The sequence below is a fragment of the Sebastes umbrosus genome, chromosome 12 (genome assembly GCF_015220745.1).
Source record: "Sebastes umbrosus isolate fSebUmb1 chromosome 12, fSebUmb1.pri, whole genome shotgun sequence".
Lineage (NCBI taxonomy): Eukaryota > Metazoa > Chordata > Actinopteri > Perciformes > Sebastidae > Sebastes > Sebastes umbrosus.
Window position 1 is genome coordinate 8,061,532 of NC_051280.1, and position 14,032 is coordinate 8,075,563.

Sequence of the window (14,032 nt, forward strand, 5' to 3'; positions counted from 1 at the left end):
AGGCAGAATATGATAGAAACTACCACAAAGAAAAGGAAATGCAGCTACAACAAAGACTGTTAAACTACTTATAACAGGGTGAAGCTGGTGGAAGGTGATTCTCAAAGAGTTCTTGCAAAATTACGTATTTTTCAACACAGAGGGCAAAGCATAGAGAATTTAGGGGGCGGAATAGAAATGTTTATTTTTTTAAGTTAGATAGACATTATATCAAAATTGAAGACTACTGCTCAGCATTAGTAACATGTCCCACATTGTCCCACACAAACACACTCTTTGTCCCACATTTGGTTTGTTGGGATCTGGTCACCCTAATGGTCAACGACATGCTCACAATGACAATACCAACGCGCCTGTCATGTCTCGTCCTGCTCCTTAGGTTATGTGTTTTATTTTCCACAATATTCAGTTATTTCCTGTTTAAGTTTGTGATACTTACCTCCCCTCTCGTTTCAGATACTTCACTTCCTGCCCAAATACATATTGGAAGCTATTTTGTTGAGTTGCCTCTTACCGAAATGTTCTGAGTGAATAAGTTCCCCCTGTGATGCAGCGTATATGTGTAGGGATTTTATTGTGAAAGGTAAGAACAGAAGGAGTAAAGCAGCCGTTGCTGTTGTCAGTGTAAGCATATAATAAGCATATTTTCCCAAATTAACAATTGGCTGTTTGTGTTGTGATGCACTGTTCTGCTCACATTAGCTCATTTACTCACATATATTATTTCCGCGCTGCAACTCACAGATTTGTCTCAATTGCGCTGCTCTCCTTTTGTCCGTCTGCCATTTGTACCTTCAGCTCAATGCATGATGGTAGATAGTGCTCAGTTAGTGATCATTGTTGTCCACTACTATTGGTGTTACTATGTGCTACTATGGTGCATTGTGGGATACTTTGAGTCCACTATATGGGGTATAATAATTCTCCCTCTACATTCAGACAGCACTAAAAAATGGTGAACTCACTATATATAGTTCACTATAGTGAGTTCTGAGTGATTTCGGACACAGCCCAGGTCTTATTGGCCAGGAGCAGTAACTTCCTTTCAATATTACAGTGAAGTTGCCAGACAGCCAGCACAGAGGAAGTCACTGCACCTAGCCAAGAAATAGTCCCACCCATAACACCCCATATAAAACCACACCTTGTTTCACAGACTGAGTAGCAGCCTATGACGAATACCCCATGACGAATATATTGACCTTTATGTGCGAAATTGGTGAAGTTCCCCTTTAAAACCACTGGATAACAGGAGATCAGTCGAGAGTCAATGTAGGGTCAGAAGACACAAATGTGTTGAAATAGAATGAGCATATTGGGGAACAACCCAACAAAATGACTTCTTACAAAGAGCTTGCACAGCTGTTTGCCATTGAGACTCTCGTGGCCTGGAAAGAGAACAGGGAAGTATATCTGTGGGAAGATGACGATGATACATGAGCCTCAGCACTGAAGGAATGGCGGGCCTTTCCAAGCTCTCGGCACATCTGTGTGTCTACTTTAATGTGTCGTATGTTTTCAGTCAAGCATCTTGTTGTCATTCCAGCGTGCTTGTTGTTACACACTTGACTCTTGGTTGTACTGAGAACAACACTTCCGCTTTAAGAGTGGAAACAAGATGCTGCGTTTCAGACAGACTTCTTTCTATGGCCTCTTTCATTTGAAGATTGTATCAAGCTATTGTGATGCGGATGACTTGCACTCTTTGTTCTTTCTATGGGTCAAAGTGGGAGTAAGGCCAAGAATTAATTTAGTTACTTAAGGAGAGGAGGAAGGCCACTCCCCACTGGACTTTTTTGCTGTATAGCAGCAAAGCTTACTGGGAGATGGTGTAACACAGACAAAAGCAGTGCAGACTAACCTCGTGCCAGCAGAGATTGGCAAAATGAACGTTAAAGAGGCCAAGAAGATAGGAGAGACATTTTATCACTGGGACAGACGAGAGGAAAACCAGACAGTTTAGAGAAAAGCTGAGACTACAACATTTTCACTCCAGCAGTATGTGAATAATGTTTACAATCAAAATTAAAATATGAATGCTATTATTTAACATGCTTTAAGATGACAGTTCTGATATGTTGTATGATACATACCCCAAAATGTAAACAAATAAAGTACAAGAAACATTTAAAGGTCTTATTGATAACATTTTTATGTAGATGAATATTTAGAAAAAAAAAGAAAAAGAATAATCAATAGAGCTTTTAGAAAGGCGCCAAAAAAATATGTCTTTTCCTGAAAAAAAAATGTTATGATTGTGAATTAATCATTTAAAAAATTTGGCGGGTCCAAAATGCATGTTTCATTTATCTCAAACAAAGTCTCAGTTATAAATTGAACAAATTAAACATATAACGCTCTCAAAAGTTTATGATAAGCCTTTAATAAAAACTATGTAAGAAAGAAGAAAAAAACTTAACTTAAAGATTAGGATAAAAATTGACAGTAGAATATAAAATGTATTAAAGGTGCAGTGTGAAGGACTTAGCGACATCTAGCGGTAAAGTTACAGATTGCAACCAATTGAAACTTCTTCTGTGTGCTAAGCGTGTAGGAGAACTACGATGCCCGACGCGAAAACGTGAACGGCTTTAATTAGTGCCAGTGTTTGGTTTGTCCATTCTGGGCTACTGTAGAAACATGGCTGCTGGCTCCGTGGGTCGTGGCTAGAAGGTAACCTGCAAATTGCAAAATCTGATGTGAGATCTGCAAAAAAATTTCGCAAGACTCGCTGCCCGACGAGCTATCCTAACCTTAACTATTAGAGATTAATTCGCTAAAGTTAACCATCTTGCAAGAGTTTCCCCAATTTGCTGGTTCCCTTCTACACAAGACCGGCTCTGTGAAGAGGGCCCGTATGTAGCTATAAACGGCTCATTTTAAAGCAACGAAAACACAACGTTTCTTATTTTCAGATGATTATACACTAAAGAAAACATACATATTAATATTATATTCCATTTCTGCCAATAGATCCCTTTAATGCTACACACTGTTCCTTTAAATTCACAATATGAACCATATGTTCTCAATTTTACTAAATATCTATTCTGGCCATTGTCCTGAATATTTTTACATTTTATATCCCTTCAAGGAAACATATTTTTTATATATACTATAATCCAAATCTGAAAATAATTTTTCGACTCCTAACTTGCCGATGGCTGGGCTTGCTATTGTAGTAGCCACGTTCCCATGCCAGAGAGTACAACCCTTCCCTAAACAAAATAAACTCCATGTCATGTCATTGTGTCAGAACTGGGCGTCTCCTTTCCTGCCCATACGTAGATTTATAGGTGACTGAGATGTTTACTGTGTTGCACTCCGCCCCTCAGAGGCAGTGGTCATCAGAACGTTGCACTGGGGTCTGCAGAGAGCTGTAGGGGGATTTGACAGTGAAGGGAGGAGGTGAGAAAAGAGTGTTGAGAGATAAAGTAAACAGGGAAGTATAAATAGTGTGCGTAGAGCAGATGCTGATTTATGCTTGGTTTACTTTCAGTTCAAACAATCAGCTCTGTTTTTCTTAAAGTGAATTCACATGTGAAAGACTTTACATGTATGTAGCACAATTAAAGATGTCTAGGCTCGTTAGGCAGTTAGTGTACAGTTAGCTTGTGGCAGTGTAGTATTAAAAATAAATCATCTTTGCATCCTTAAATGTTCCTGTAATCTGATCAGTTATACCAGTTTAAAGGTACATTGTGTAGGATTTGGTGGCATCTATGTGGTGTGGTTTTAGATTGCAGCCGACTAAGTACCCCTCCGCTCACTCCTCTCTTTCCAAGACTGCGGTAACGTGAGTCGCCAAGTGCAAAACCACGGTAACGCCGTTCGTCTCGCTGAGAGGCCATCCTTAACATAATAACACTACTTTAGGAGCAACAGAAGTTGGCTGACGATGGCTGGTGTTACCACAGTTTTGCACTCTGCAGCTCACGTCACTGCAGTTTCACAAGCGTGACAGAACTATGGTGGCCCTCAGGTAACATAAAAACATTAAAGGCTCTCTCTAGAGCTAGTGTTTGGTTTGTCCCTTCTGGGCTACTGTACAAACATGGCAGAGCAACATGGCGGACTCTGTGAAGAAGACCCGCTCCCTATTTTAAGTTCAGGTGATTATACACGAATGAAAACATAGCTATGAATATTCATCTTGGAATCAGTAGGCAATTCCGAGGTCTGAAAAGTGAAGCCCATGCGGAAGTGTCTTAAACTTGCATTCTTTCTAATAGCCAGCAGGGGGCGACTCCTCTGGATATAAGTCAGATTGTATAGAAGTTATATGAGAAAATGAGCCTACTTCTCACTTGATTTATTACCTCAGTAAACATTGTAAACATGAGTTTATGGTCTCAATCGCTAGTTTCAAGTCTTCTTCAATACAGCACGATGTTCATTTAGTAAATTATGGTCCCAATAAGAGTAAAATAGACCATAAAGAAGGGGATGCTTTAGGGCGTGGCTACCTTGTGATTGACAGGTCACTACCACGGCGTTGTCCAGTCTGGGAGTTGTCCATGTTTTCATCTTAGAACTTTAACCCTTTCACAGTGTGTTTTCAGTTCATGAAAGTTAATATTAACATTTTGGTCGCCTAAAAAATGTCTTATTCAGCGTTCGGTTGTAGTTAGCTCCACCCTCTCATGTCACGTCTGGTTGCAAAAAGCCAAGATGGCGACGGCCGAAATGCCGAACTCGAGTCTTCAAAACAGCAGTCCACAAACCAATGGGTGATGTCACAGTGACTAAATCCACTTCTTATATAGTCTATGCTGAGAACCATGTGCCAATTCATTGAGTATTGAGGTATTTCACTGGATATGTGAAAACTTTGACCTGCTTGTGGCGCTTAATAATGATAAGTCAGGGGGTCACCAAAGTCATTAGGAAACATCCCCTCGACACCTTGATTTTCTGCACCAATTTTAATGGCAATCCATCCAATAGTTGTCAAAATGTTTAACCTTAAACCAAAAATGTCAACCTCATGCTGGCAGAAAAGTCAGGGGATCACCAAAGCAAGTTGGATTCATCCTCTAGGGACCATGAATGTCTACAAAATTTCATGGCAATCCATTCAATAGTTGTTGAGATATTTCAGTCTAGACTAAAGTGGTGGACCAGTCATTTTATTTGTATAGCCCAAAATCACAAATTTGCTTCAGGGGTCTTTACAACCTGTACATGAAACGACACCCTCTGTCCTTTACAGTGCGACGCTCTCATCGGATAAGGAAAAACTCCCCCCCAAAAAGAAAATTTTAACAAGGAAAAAAGAAAAAAGACATTACCACAGAGCTACTCCACTAGCATGACTAAAAACAAAATAAAAGTCATGAAAGTGCGTAATACGGCACCTTTAACCAAACCTAAACATAAAACAAAAACACAAAAATCTGTTTAACATGTGGTTTTATTGAAACAATGGATTACGTTTTCCTACAACACTGATGTGGTATGCACAATTGAAACACGAACAGTGGAATATAAAAAAAAAGCTGAAGAATATAACACTTATAACAACATCTAGAGAGAGAAGCATCTTTTTTGGTCTCTTTCTCTGAATATTTATTACAGCAGTACAAAGCCAATAGACCCAATCAACATCATATACGAATTTAGTGGTGAGAGTTTGGTGTTAATAGATGCTTTGATATTTGGGGACACCAGATATTTAAACACACATAGAAAATACTAATATTAAGTGCACTTTAAACATACTTTTCTTGTTTTTTAAATCAACAATCTTGCATATGTTCTTTCCACATATATATATTCTTGCTATTGATTGTAGCTTGCAGATACACATATATCATAACAGGAGCAAGAAGCTAGCCTAGCATTCATCTTAACATCATGTAAACTATTTTGCTCTAACTTCAAATCTGACAACATTGGAGCCGTGTAAAATAATGATATGAAAGATACAATCTGATCAGCTGCTCTGCGTACTGTTGGGAAAACAAAACAGTAATTTTTTTAATGAAATCATCAAAAACACAATTTCCATTTGTATGGCATTCAAATATTTTCTCCAACAGTTAACTTAATCTTGGCTCCTACATTTCGTCCTTTAGCGGTTAAAAACAGAAATACTGATCGGCAGTCTTTTTATAACTGGCATCAAATTGAATGCAAATTTAAGGCAGAGCACTGACATAAACATTATGCAAAAAAAATTCAACAAAAACACAACAATAAGCCGCCATTTTCTTTGTTTTTTCTTCATTTGTCATTACAGACTATGTTTACATGCACATAGTATTTGGGGTGTTAGCTTGTATCCTTGTTAAGAGTCGGGAGATTCTTTTTATAGCTTATTCATATGATCCTAAACATCTTGTATTTTGAGTATTACAAAGGGCAATGATCTGCCATTCATAAAAAAAAGATCCAGCAATCACATTCAGGTGTCTCATAATCAAGATTAGAGTCTATCCAGGTCACTGGAACCAAGGTTTGACATTTACATGCTCCAACACATGAACAGAAAGCCTCAGTAATTTAAGGGAATATTGTTGTACGTGTAAACATAGCCATTGACCTCAACCTTCCCATCTTCTCTCTCTCTATGGTGCTAAGCAGTATACTTTACAAAAAATCAAATTTGGCAGGTTTGCAGAGGCAAAACTGAGTCTGGGGCCAAAAAAAACCCACAACATTTTGGTTTGATAACCCAGGTTGGCCAGCTGAACTTGTTAATTTCTTTAAAAATCCATGTTCACTGCCCCTAATACATTATCTCCAGTAAATCCTGGGTCAACCATTACGCAAGCACTTTGGGCTACTTCTCCGACTATTTTGTTGTACCAGAACTAAAGTGAAATTTTTCATTTTCAAATTTCAAATTGGAGTCACACTAGATTACAATATATAAACTTTATCAGTTGTGGTAGAACTCCACAGTCTGCTCTCATCATGACCCACAAGCTCCTCCAGCTAGTGGTGATGCCATTAAGCAAACAGACCGGAGTCGCAGTGATTACGCTAGCATTTGCTCGCAGCACTGTATTTGACAGCAGTTCGACAGCCTTTGAGAACCTGCCAAGTTCAATTTTATTTGGAGCATACTGCCGGCCTAACTCCCTCTCTCTTCCCTCAAGCGCTGACAAACACCAGGCGGGTGGAGTAGATCAGGTCGGCCAGGTAGAGGATGAAGTTGACAGCCGTGAGCACAGCCACCGCCATGAGCTTATCCCACACGCACAGCCCCATCGTGGAGCTGCAACCACTGGGCCTAACTTTTGATCCACCATTCTTGGGATCAAAGTTGAAGATGGGCCAGATAATGGTTGCTGACAGGTAGAGGACCACAGCCAGCAGGGCGTACGCGGACAGGAAGCGTGCAAATGGGAAGGGGAGGCAGCCGGTGCACTCGCCTATGCAGAGCAGGATGATGGCCGCCGACAGGATAAAGCAGATGCAGTAAACCGAGAAGCAGTACTTGAGTGCATCGTGACGGTCGTACAGCACGGGGTCACTGACAAAGACAAAGATGATACAGGCGATGAAGGTCTCGCAGACTTTCAGCAGGCCAGGGGCTGTGGCCATGTAGCCGGCCACCTCGCCCGGACGCGCCTTGCTGATGCTCACTTCGGAAATGTAGGCGATGGTGGCCAGGCAGGAGAAGACGGTCGCCACGATGCGGTAGTCGCGGATTTCACTCGGGCCTGTGGAGCCCTTGAGGAAGTAGAGGGGGAAGATGATGGAGGCGGACAGGCAGAGCAGGGCGGCGTAGCAGGCGAAGGTGATAGGGAAGTTCTTCCAGGAAATAGGGGCTCTGGTCTGAAGGCCGAAGAGCTCCACCAGGAGGACGAGCACGCTCCCGGCGAAACTGAAGGCCCAGCAGAAGATGCACCAGTCTCCGGTGCCGTGGTAGAGTCTGCCTCCATGCACGGCCACGGAGAAGGCCACGCACGCGAAGATCAGGGCTGCCAACCGCGTCCATAGGAGGGGGTTGGAGTGGAGGGCTACAGCCATGATGTAGTCGGTGATGTGAGAAGCTGGTTCCTGTGAGATATGAGTCTCTTCCTGTTGGGAGTCACTTCCTCAGATTTTTACCATCAGCCACTCAGAGAAGGCAGAGAAAACTGTAAGAAGAAAAGACATTGAAAAGAATTAGTAAGCAAGACTTGTCATTTTTCATGACCTCTAGATGAAGTACATGATACGACCACATGAGGGCTCAACAGGCTCTGCTCTCCTACATGCCCTTTTCTCAAACACACAATGCTGTTATTGTATTTTTATGAATGGTTGATACAACAACTGAAAACACAATTTAAAACCACAAATAATGACTCCACTGTGTTCACTCGCGTCAGCACATTAACATCTGGTCAAATCATCTGGTGAACACTGACCCGTATCAAACTTCCAGACTGCTTTCTCACCAGCATTTCTGCACTGAGTGCAGACTGTTTCGCTCTGACATTCCTCCGTGCTCATGTCCTCTGACGGGCGTGGCGCCGCAACCTCCACCGACCCCACAGTGAATCTGTCATCGTGCTCTAAACATGGCCCTCTCCACTTGTACCACTCCCACAGAGACCTCATCTACACTGCAAAATAACTTACAACGCTCTGAAATCTAGTGCTGCTGGGTCTTAAAGGGGACCTATTATGCTCATTTTCAGGTTCTTACTCATATTTTGGGTTTCTACTAGAACATGTTTACATGCTTTATTGTTCAAAAAAAACACTTTATTTTTCTCACACCGGCTGTGCTGCAACACCTCTTTTCACCCTCTGTCTGAAACGCTCTGTTTGACCTCCTGCCCACCCTCCCGAAAAGCCCAGTCTGCTCTGATTGGTAAGCTGGCACTCTGTTGTGATTGGTCAACCAAACCAAACTTTTCGGACTCCGCTCCAGCTCTGCTCTAACTAGCTTTGTTGGCGGGTGTGCCAAACTAGCCGCTAGGCAAAATGTGTTAATTGGTGACATCACTATGTTACGGAAGAAAAGGCAGGACTTAAATCAAGGCGTTTCAGGCAGTTCAGGTGCAGTGTTTCTGTGATGAGAGTCCCTTTGGCGTGGACTTTGCTGACCTTTTACATGCACTAAAACTATTTAACACACTAAAGGAAAGATAAAAGGCACAAAAGCATAATAGGTCTTCTTTCAAATCTGGACTTTGTTAAAGGAATCTGCATCTTTAAGGCCCTGAAAACCCATTCTTACTATGAAGGATAGGGTTCAATATTTCTTTCAGCTAAAGTAAAAGCAGTTTTGGTTATTTACGTTAGGATTTTTTGCCATTTTTTCAGTGCTATTTGAAGTGGGTGGGGCTCTGTTGGAAAGACATGATGTCACATATTTCAGTGCACCAGTTTAGAATAGTTTTTTGAGTATTCAACTCCTAATGAATAATACAATAGAGATGTTTTATTACAAGCTTTAAGTTTGATTGTGGCTCATTTAGACATTAATATTTAATGTTGTATAAAGAAATAAATGTCATGTTTTCAGAAGCTTTAAAGATAACAGAGTACTGTACTTCTACACTGCTGGGATTACTACTACTACTACAATACTGGACCAGTTTCAGAAATGGTTGTCCCTATTAGTCAGTTAGACACAGAAACATGGGGAAATAGGGTCCAGGTTGAAAAATACCAAAGTTATCCTTTAACTACTGTGGGTTTTGTATTTTGCTTTATTGAGGTCAAACTTCCTTCTTTCCTTCCTCATTCCAGAATTATTTTCAACCAAGCAGCAGCCAAAAGTTAAAGCTAACACAAAAGTATTTTCAGATGCAGCTCCTCGGAGAAAACATATAACATCTCAAAATTAAAAAAAAAAAAAAAAAGAGTTGGCCAAGAGTTTGGTAGCTAATCATCTCCTTTACTTAATAAAGAATATAAAATTTACATCTACTCTGTAATTCAGCCACTGTGGCCACAAGTGACAATTAAAATTAAATTGTAACAATAGCATAAGTGGAAAGAGTCATAAAGTAAGCAAACCACTGCTGGTCACACCAGTCCAAGTGAGGCTGTAGCAGCAAAACTCCCGAGTCTGTTGGATTGAGCAAGGGAGTGTTTTATTGCCTATGAAATTAACAGTTCATTTGTATGACTAATGAATGTGCTATTTCCTGTCCAGTCGCTCCCTTTTGGCTTATACTGTACAGCATAGTGTTTTGGCTTGATTTGTCCATTGACTATTTTTTACATTATAAAAATATCATATAAAAATAAAATACAATCGATTATTTAACTAATCTTTTTAGTTTTCCTTTAATGTGCTTGACTGACAGTCATTGATCAGGACACTCAGCCTTGTTTGTTGCTCGCTCGAATGCTCAAAGAGATCCGACCAAATGGCGCCAAACTCAAGTCTAGGTTAACGCCCTTTTCTGGAAATTATGGGATGATGTCATGTTTTCAACAAGACATGAGATCAGGTGTGAAGTGGTTGCATCCATCGTTGCCCATTGCAAGGCATAGAAGGGTTTTTCCAGTTGATTCAAATGACTCAAACCACAAGCTGTCGTGCAGCTGCGGGCGCCGTGATCTAATGATGCTACTGTAATTAGTGCAGATATCCTCTTCCTCCTCTTCGATGGATTTCTATTGAACGCTGGTGCATAATGGCATCTATATAAAGAAGCTTCTGCTCTTTGAGGGACTGATAGTGGCGTTTGTTGCAGAGCATTTTCTGATGTGACTAAAATACAAAGATTCTTTGTTACTTGCTTCACGAAAAGTCTTAAACAAGCACATCTGCTTTTGAAACTTTCAGAAAAACAAGATTTTCAACCACAAAAGCCCATTTAACAGGATGAGATGGATATTTTCACAGTGCAGAAACCCTCTGACCACACTGGCCGTCCTCCCATCCCTCCTGACACCCATCACCCACTTGGCTCTGCAACCGCTGCATTCCCTGTTCCCAGTTTACACAGAGAGACAGTTATAAACAAGGAGAAAAGGCCTGTTTACATTAGTCCCATTAGACACCTATAAAGTACTCGAGGCCGGGGAGGCGAAAATCTGAACTGGTGGTGAGGCATGAATAGAAAGAGGAGAACAAATAGAGAGAGAAATGGAAAAAGAGAACCTAACACTCTTGCAGGATGACTAACTTGAAGCCAGGAGGGGAGTAAAAAGAGGGAGGGACACGGGGGAAGCCCTGTGTCTCAGGCCACAGAAGGACACACAGTTTAAACACAGTGATGGAGTGGAATAGCAGAGACGTGAGTCACCACCGGGCCCCTCTCTTTCACCACTCCTCCTTTCTCTTCCCCCTTACACCTCCTCCCTTATTTCTTGTAAGATTTTCCAACTAACTGATGCGTTCCAGATGTGCTGCAGTCTGGCTGCTGCTGAACAACTGGTAACTTTGTCACATTTGCCAACTTCTTTCCTTTCCTCTCTTTCCCTTCTCTTCCTTCTCTCCTCATAGTCTCATTTGGCGGCTACTCCCTCTCTTTTCCATCAGTTGTCCTCTTTCTCCCTCCCAGCTCAATACTCCCACTCCAGCTTTAAAGTCAGGGTACCAATTATGCTTCATGTAAACCACTCAAAATAAACGTATACGAAGGGGTCGTAATGGAAAAATCAATCCCGCCACTCCCGCCGCCATTATTTTTGCTGCTTATGGAGTCAAGTCAGGAAAGAAATGGGAGGAAAATGGCAGAGGGGAGACCAAAAAAAAAGAGAAAAGAAACAAGAGCACAGTGTGGAAAAGTGTCTTTTCACAGCACAGCATGGAAAACACGACAGGATCACGCAAACAGGAGCACTTCCCCAACTGGAAGGGGCGCTGAAAATAGGTTCACACATCAGTCTTGCAACAGGACAGCAAACAGGATGTGACCGCATCGTGCTCCTCTGCAGTCAGTCTTTATACAGACAGCACACACACACACACACACAGATGATTGTCTCAGGCAGAGAGATCATGTGCGCTGCTTGTTTGGTTGTCATGACACAACATCACTAACTCGATTTCACCCATAATCCACTTACAGGAGACCCGTGGGTCGAAGCACAAGACGAGCTCTGTTGGCAAACCATCCCACTGTGTGTCTGTGTAAGGCCGGGGCAAAATGTACCTTGACATTTGACCTTTTTCAAAACCAAAACAAATCACAAGAATTCAGCACAGATTTCTGTTTTTTTTGTCCGACTGGAGAACCATCAGAAACAATCATCACAAGATACCAAATCTCTGTAATGAAACACAGACTGATTTCTTTTAGGGTCTTCACCTTTTTTTCTGAGCAAAACCAACGAAGATAGAAACTCATACAGTTCTGCATTTTAACGAAACACAACAAGGAAGTTGTTGGTGAGAATCTAAATCTGTGTCTTTAATAAACTCCAGGCGTAAACCAAAATCCAGAAAGAGAGTAAAAGTCCCCATGATAGAGCAGCTGTGTGTTATAGGCCCCAGCAGAGGTTCATTCATTGACTGTGGAGGTGGGTGTGCCGCCTGCCACACCCTGCTCCCACCACACACACACACACACACACCACTCTACAGCCCACTAAACACAAACTGACCCCAAACACACAAATATATGCCCAAAACATGCATTTTTCTTCACGAAACTGGGCTTAAAATACATATTTGAAAACATCATGCACTTGCTGAATGTTTTAAAGTCTCTCCAAAAAAATAAACAGAAATATATGCCCAAAAAATGCATTTTTCTTCACGAAACTGGGCTTAAAATACATATTTGAAAACATCATGCACTTGCTGAATGTTTTAAAGTCTCTCCAAAAAAATAAACAGAAATATATGCCCAAAAAATGCTTTTTTCTTCACGAAACTGGGCTTAAAATACATATTTGAAAACATCATGCACTTGCTGAATGTTTTAATTCTCTCCAAAAAAAAAACTATAGTAGAAAAATTAGAAAATACTAAAAAAGTACAACGAAGTGTCTATAAACTCACTAAGGAGCAACTTAGATAGTACAAGTTTTCCTCCTACTCTCAACTCTTTTTTTATATACATACATACATATATATATATATATATATATATAAATCAATGATAAGAAATATCAGCTCTTCCAAAATGTCCTGAAACATGCACACAGATAAGCCCACCCTAGCTGCTGATAGTACCACATTCTTCCCCTGAGTCATGCAGGTAAAACAAGATGCAACAAGTTGCAGCTGAACGAGCTCTCACAGTATCTACCCCATAAAAACACGCGTCCTTAAAGCGAAATCTCCACATCATCTAGTAGTATAAAGTCTGATGTAAAAGTTGGTTACCTTTCTGATCACTTGGCTGCAGATAGTGTCTCTTCTCTCCGGGACATCCAGCAACAGAGGATCGCAGGTCTCAACTCCCCGTCTCCAGGACTTTGACCAGCAGTTCAGAGGAGCAGCTCCACGCCCAGCAAACCAAATTAGGCATCAAATGTCTGCACCGTTATTCACATCTGTCTCTCTGACTCTCCTCCTCTTCCTCCTCCTGCAACCTGCAGCCTGCAGCAGCAGAACCAGGACACACAACACACCCCCAGTGAAACAAGTTCAGCCTCCTTCAACATGACATATGTCTCCGTTCAGTTTATACATCTCCAGAGGCTGCTATAGCACCGTTTAAAGCAGGAGAAAAATACAGTTTTATGAATATATCGCTTTGTATGTGAAGATGGATTTAATGGTTTTCTGTAGCAACGACTAACTAAATTTGGAAATGGGCATATATATATATATGCCCATTTCCAAATTTATTTCTACATATATATATATATATATATATATATATATATATATGTAGTTATGGTAGTATATATATATATATATATATATATATGTAGTTAGCCTATTGATGTTTTTTTATCATCCAATATGATTGAGCAATGGGTCAGTGAAACAAAACAAAAAAAAAAATCATAATCACAACATCTGGTAAATTGTGTTCATGTTAATGTAAAATACATCCTTTTAAATAAATTATATATATATATATATATATATATGAGAGTTGAGAGTAGGAGGAAAACTTTTGCTATCTAAGTTGCTCCTTAGTGAGTTTATAGACATTTTGTTGTATTTTTT

The 14,032-nt window shown here is 40.7% G+C and overlaps 1 protein-coding gene across 2 annotated transcripts; it reads right to left on the reverse strand.

The window, feature by feature from the left end:
* Positions 1 to 5,395: 5,395 nt before the first annotated feature.
* Positions 5,396 to 13,447, reverse strand: si:dkeyp-66d1.7 (myeloid-associated differentiation marker homolog). 2 transcript variants are annotated; one of them, XM_037788282.1, is made up of 2 exons: positions 13,238 to 13,447; positions 5,396 to 8,090 (listed from the first exon to the last, which is right to left on the reverse strand). In XM_037788282.1, exon 2 carries the CDS (start codon positions 7,978 to 7,980, stop codon positions 7,099 to 7,101), a length of 882 nt encoding a protein of 293 aa, XP_037644210.1. In that variant the 5' UTR covers positions 7,981 to 8,090; positions 13,238 to 13,447; the 3' UTR covers positions 5,396 to 7,098. The 2 variants fall into 2 exon arrangements, with proteins under 2 accessions (XP_037644210.1, XP_037644211.1); XM_037788283.1 differs by lacking the exon at positions 13,238 to 13,447 and adding an exon at positions 8,394 to 8,573.
* Between the last annotated feature and the right edge of the window lie 585 nt (positions 13,448 to 14,032).

Excerpts from the sequence above, each read along its gene's own strand:
- si:dkeyp-66d1.7 (XM_037788282.1), bottom strand. The coding sequence starts at position 7,980 with ATGGCTGTAGCCCTCCACTCCAACCCCCTCCTATGGACGCGGTTGGCA.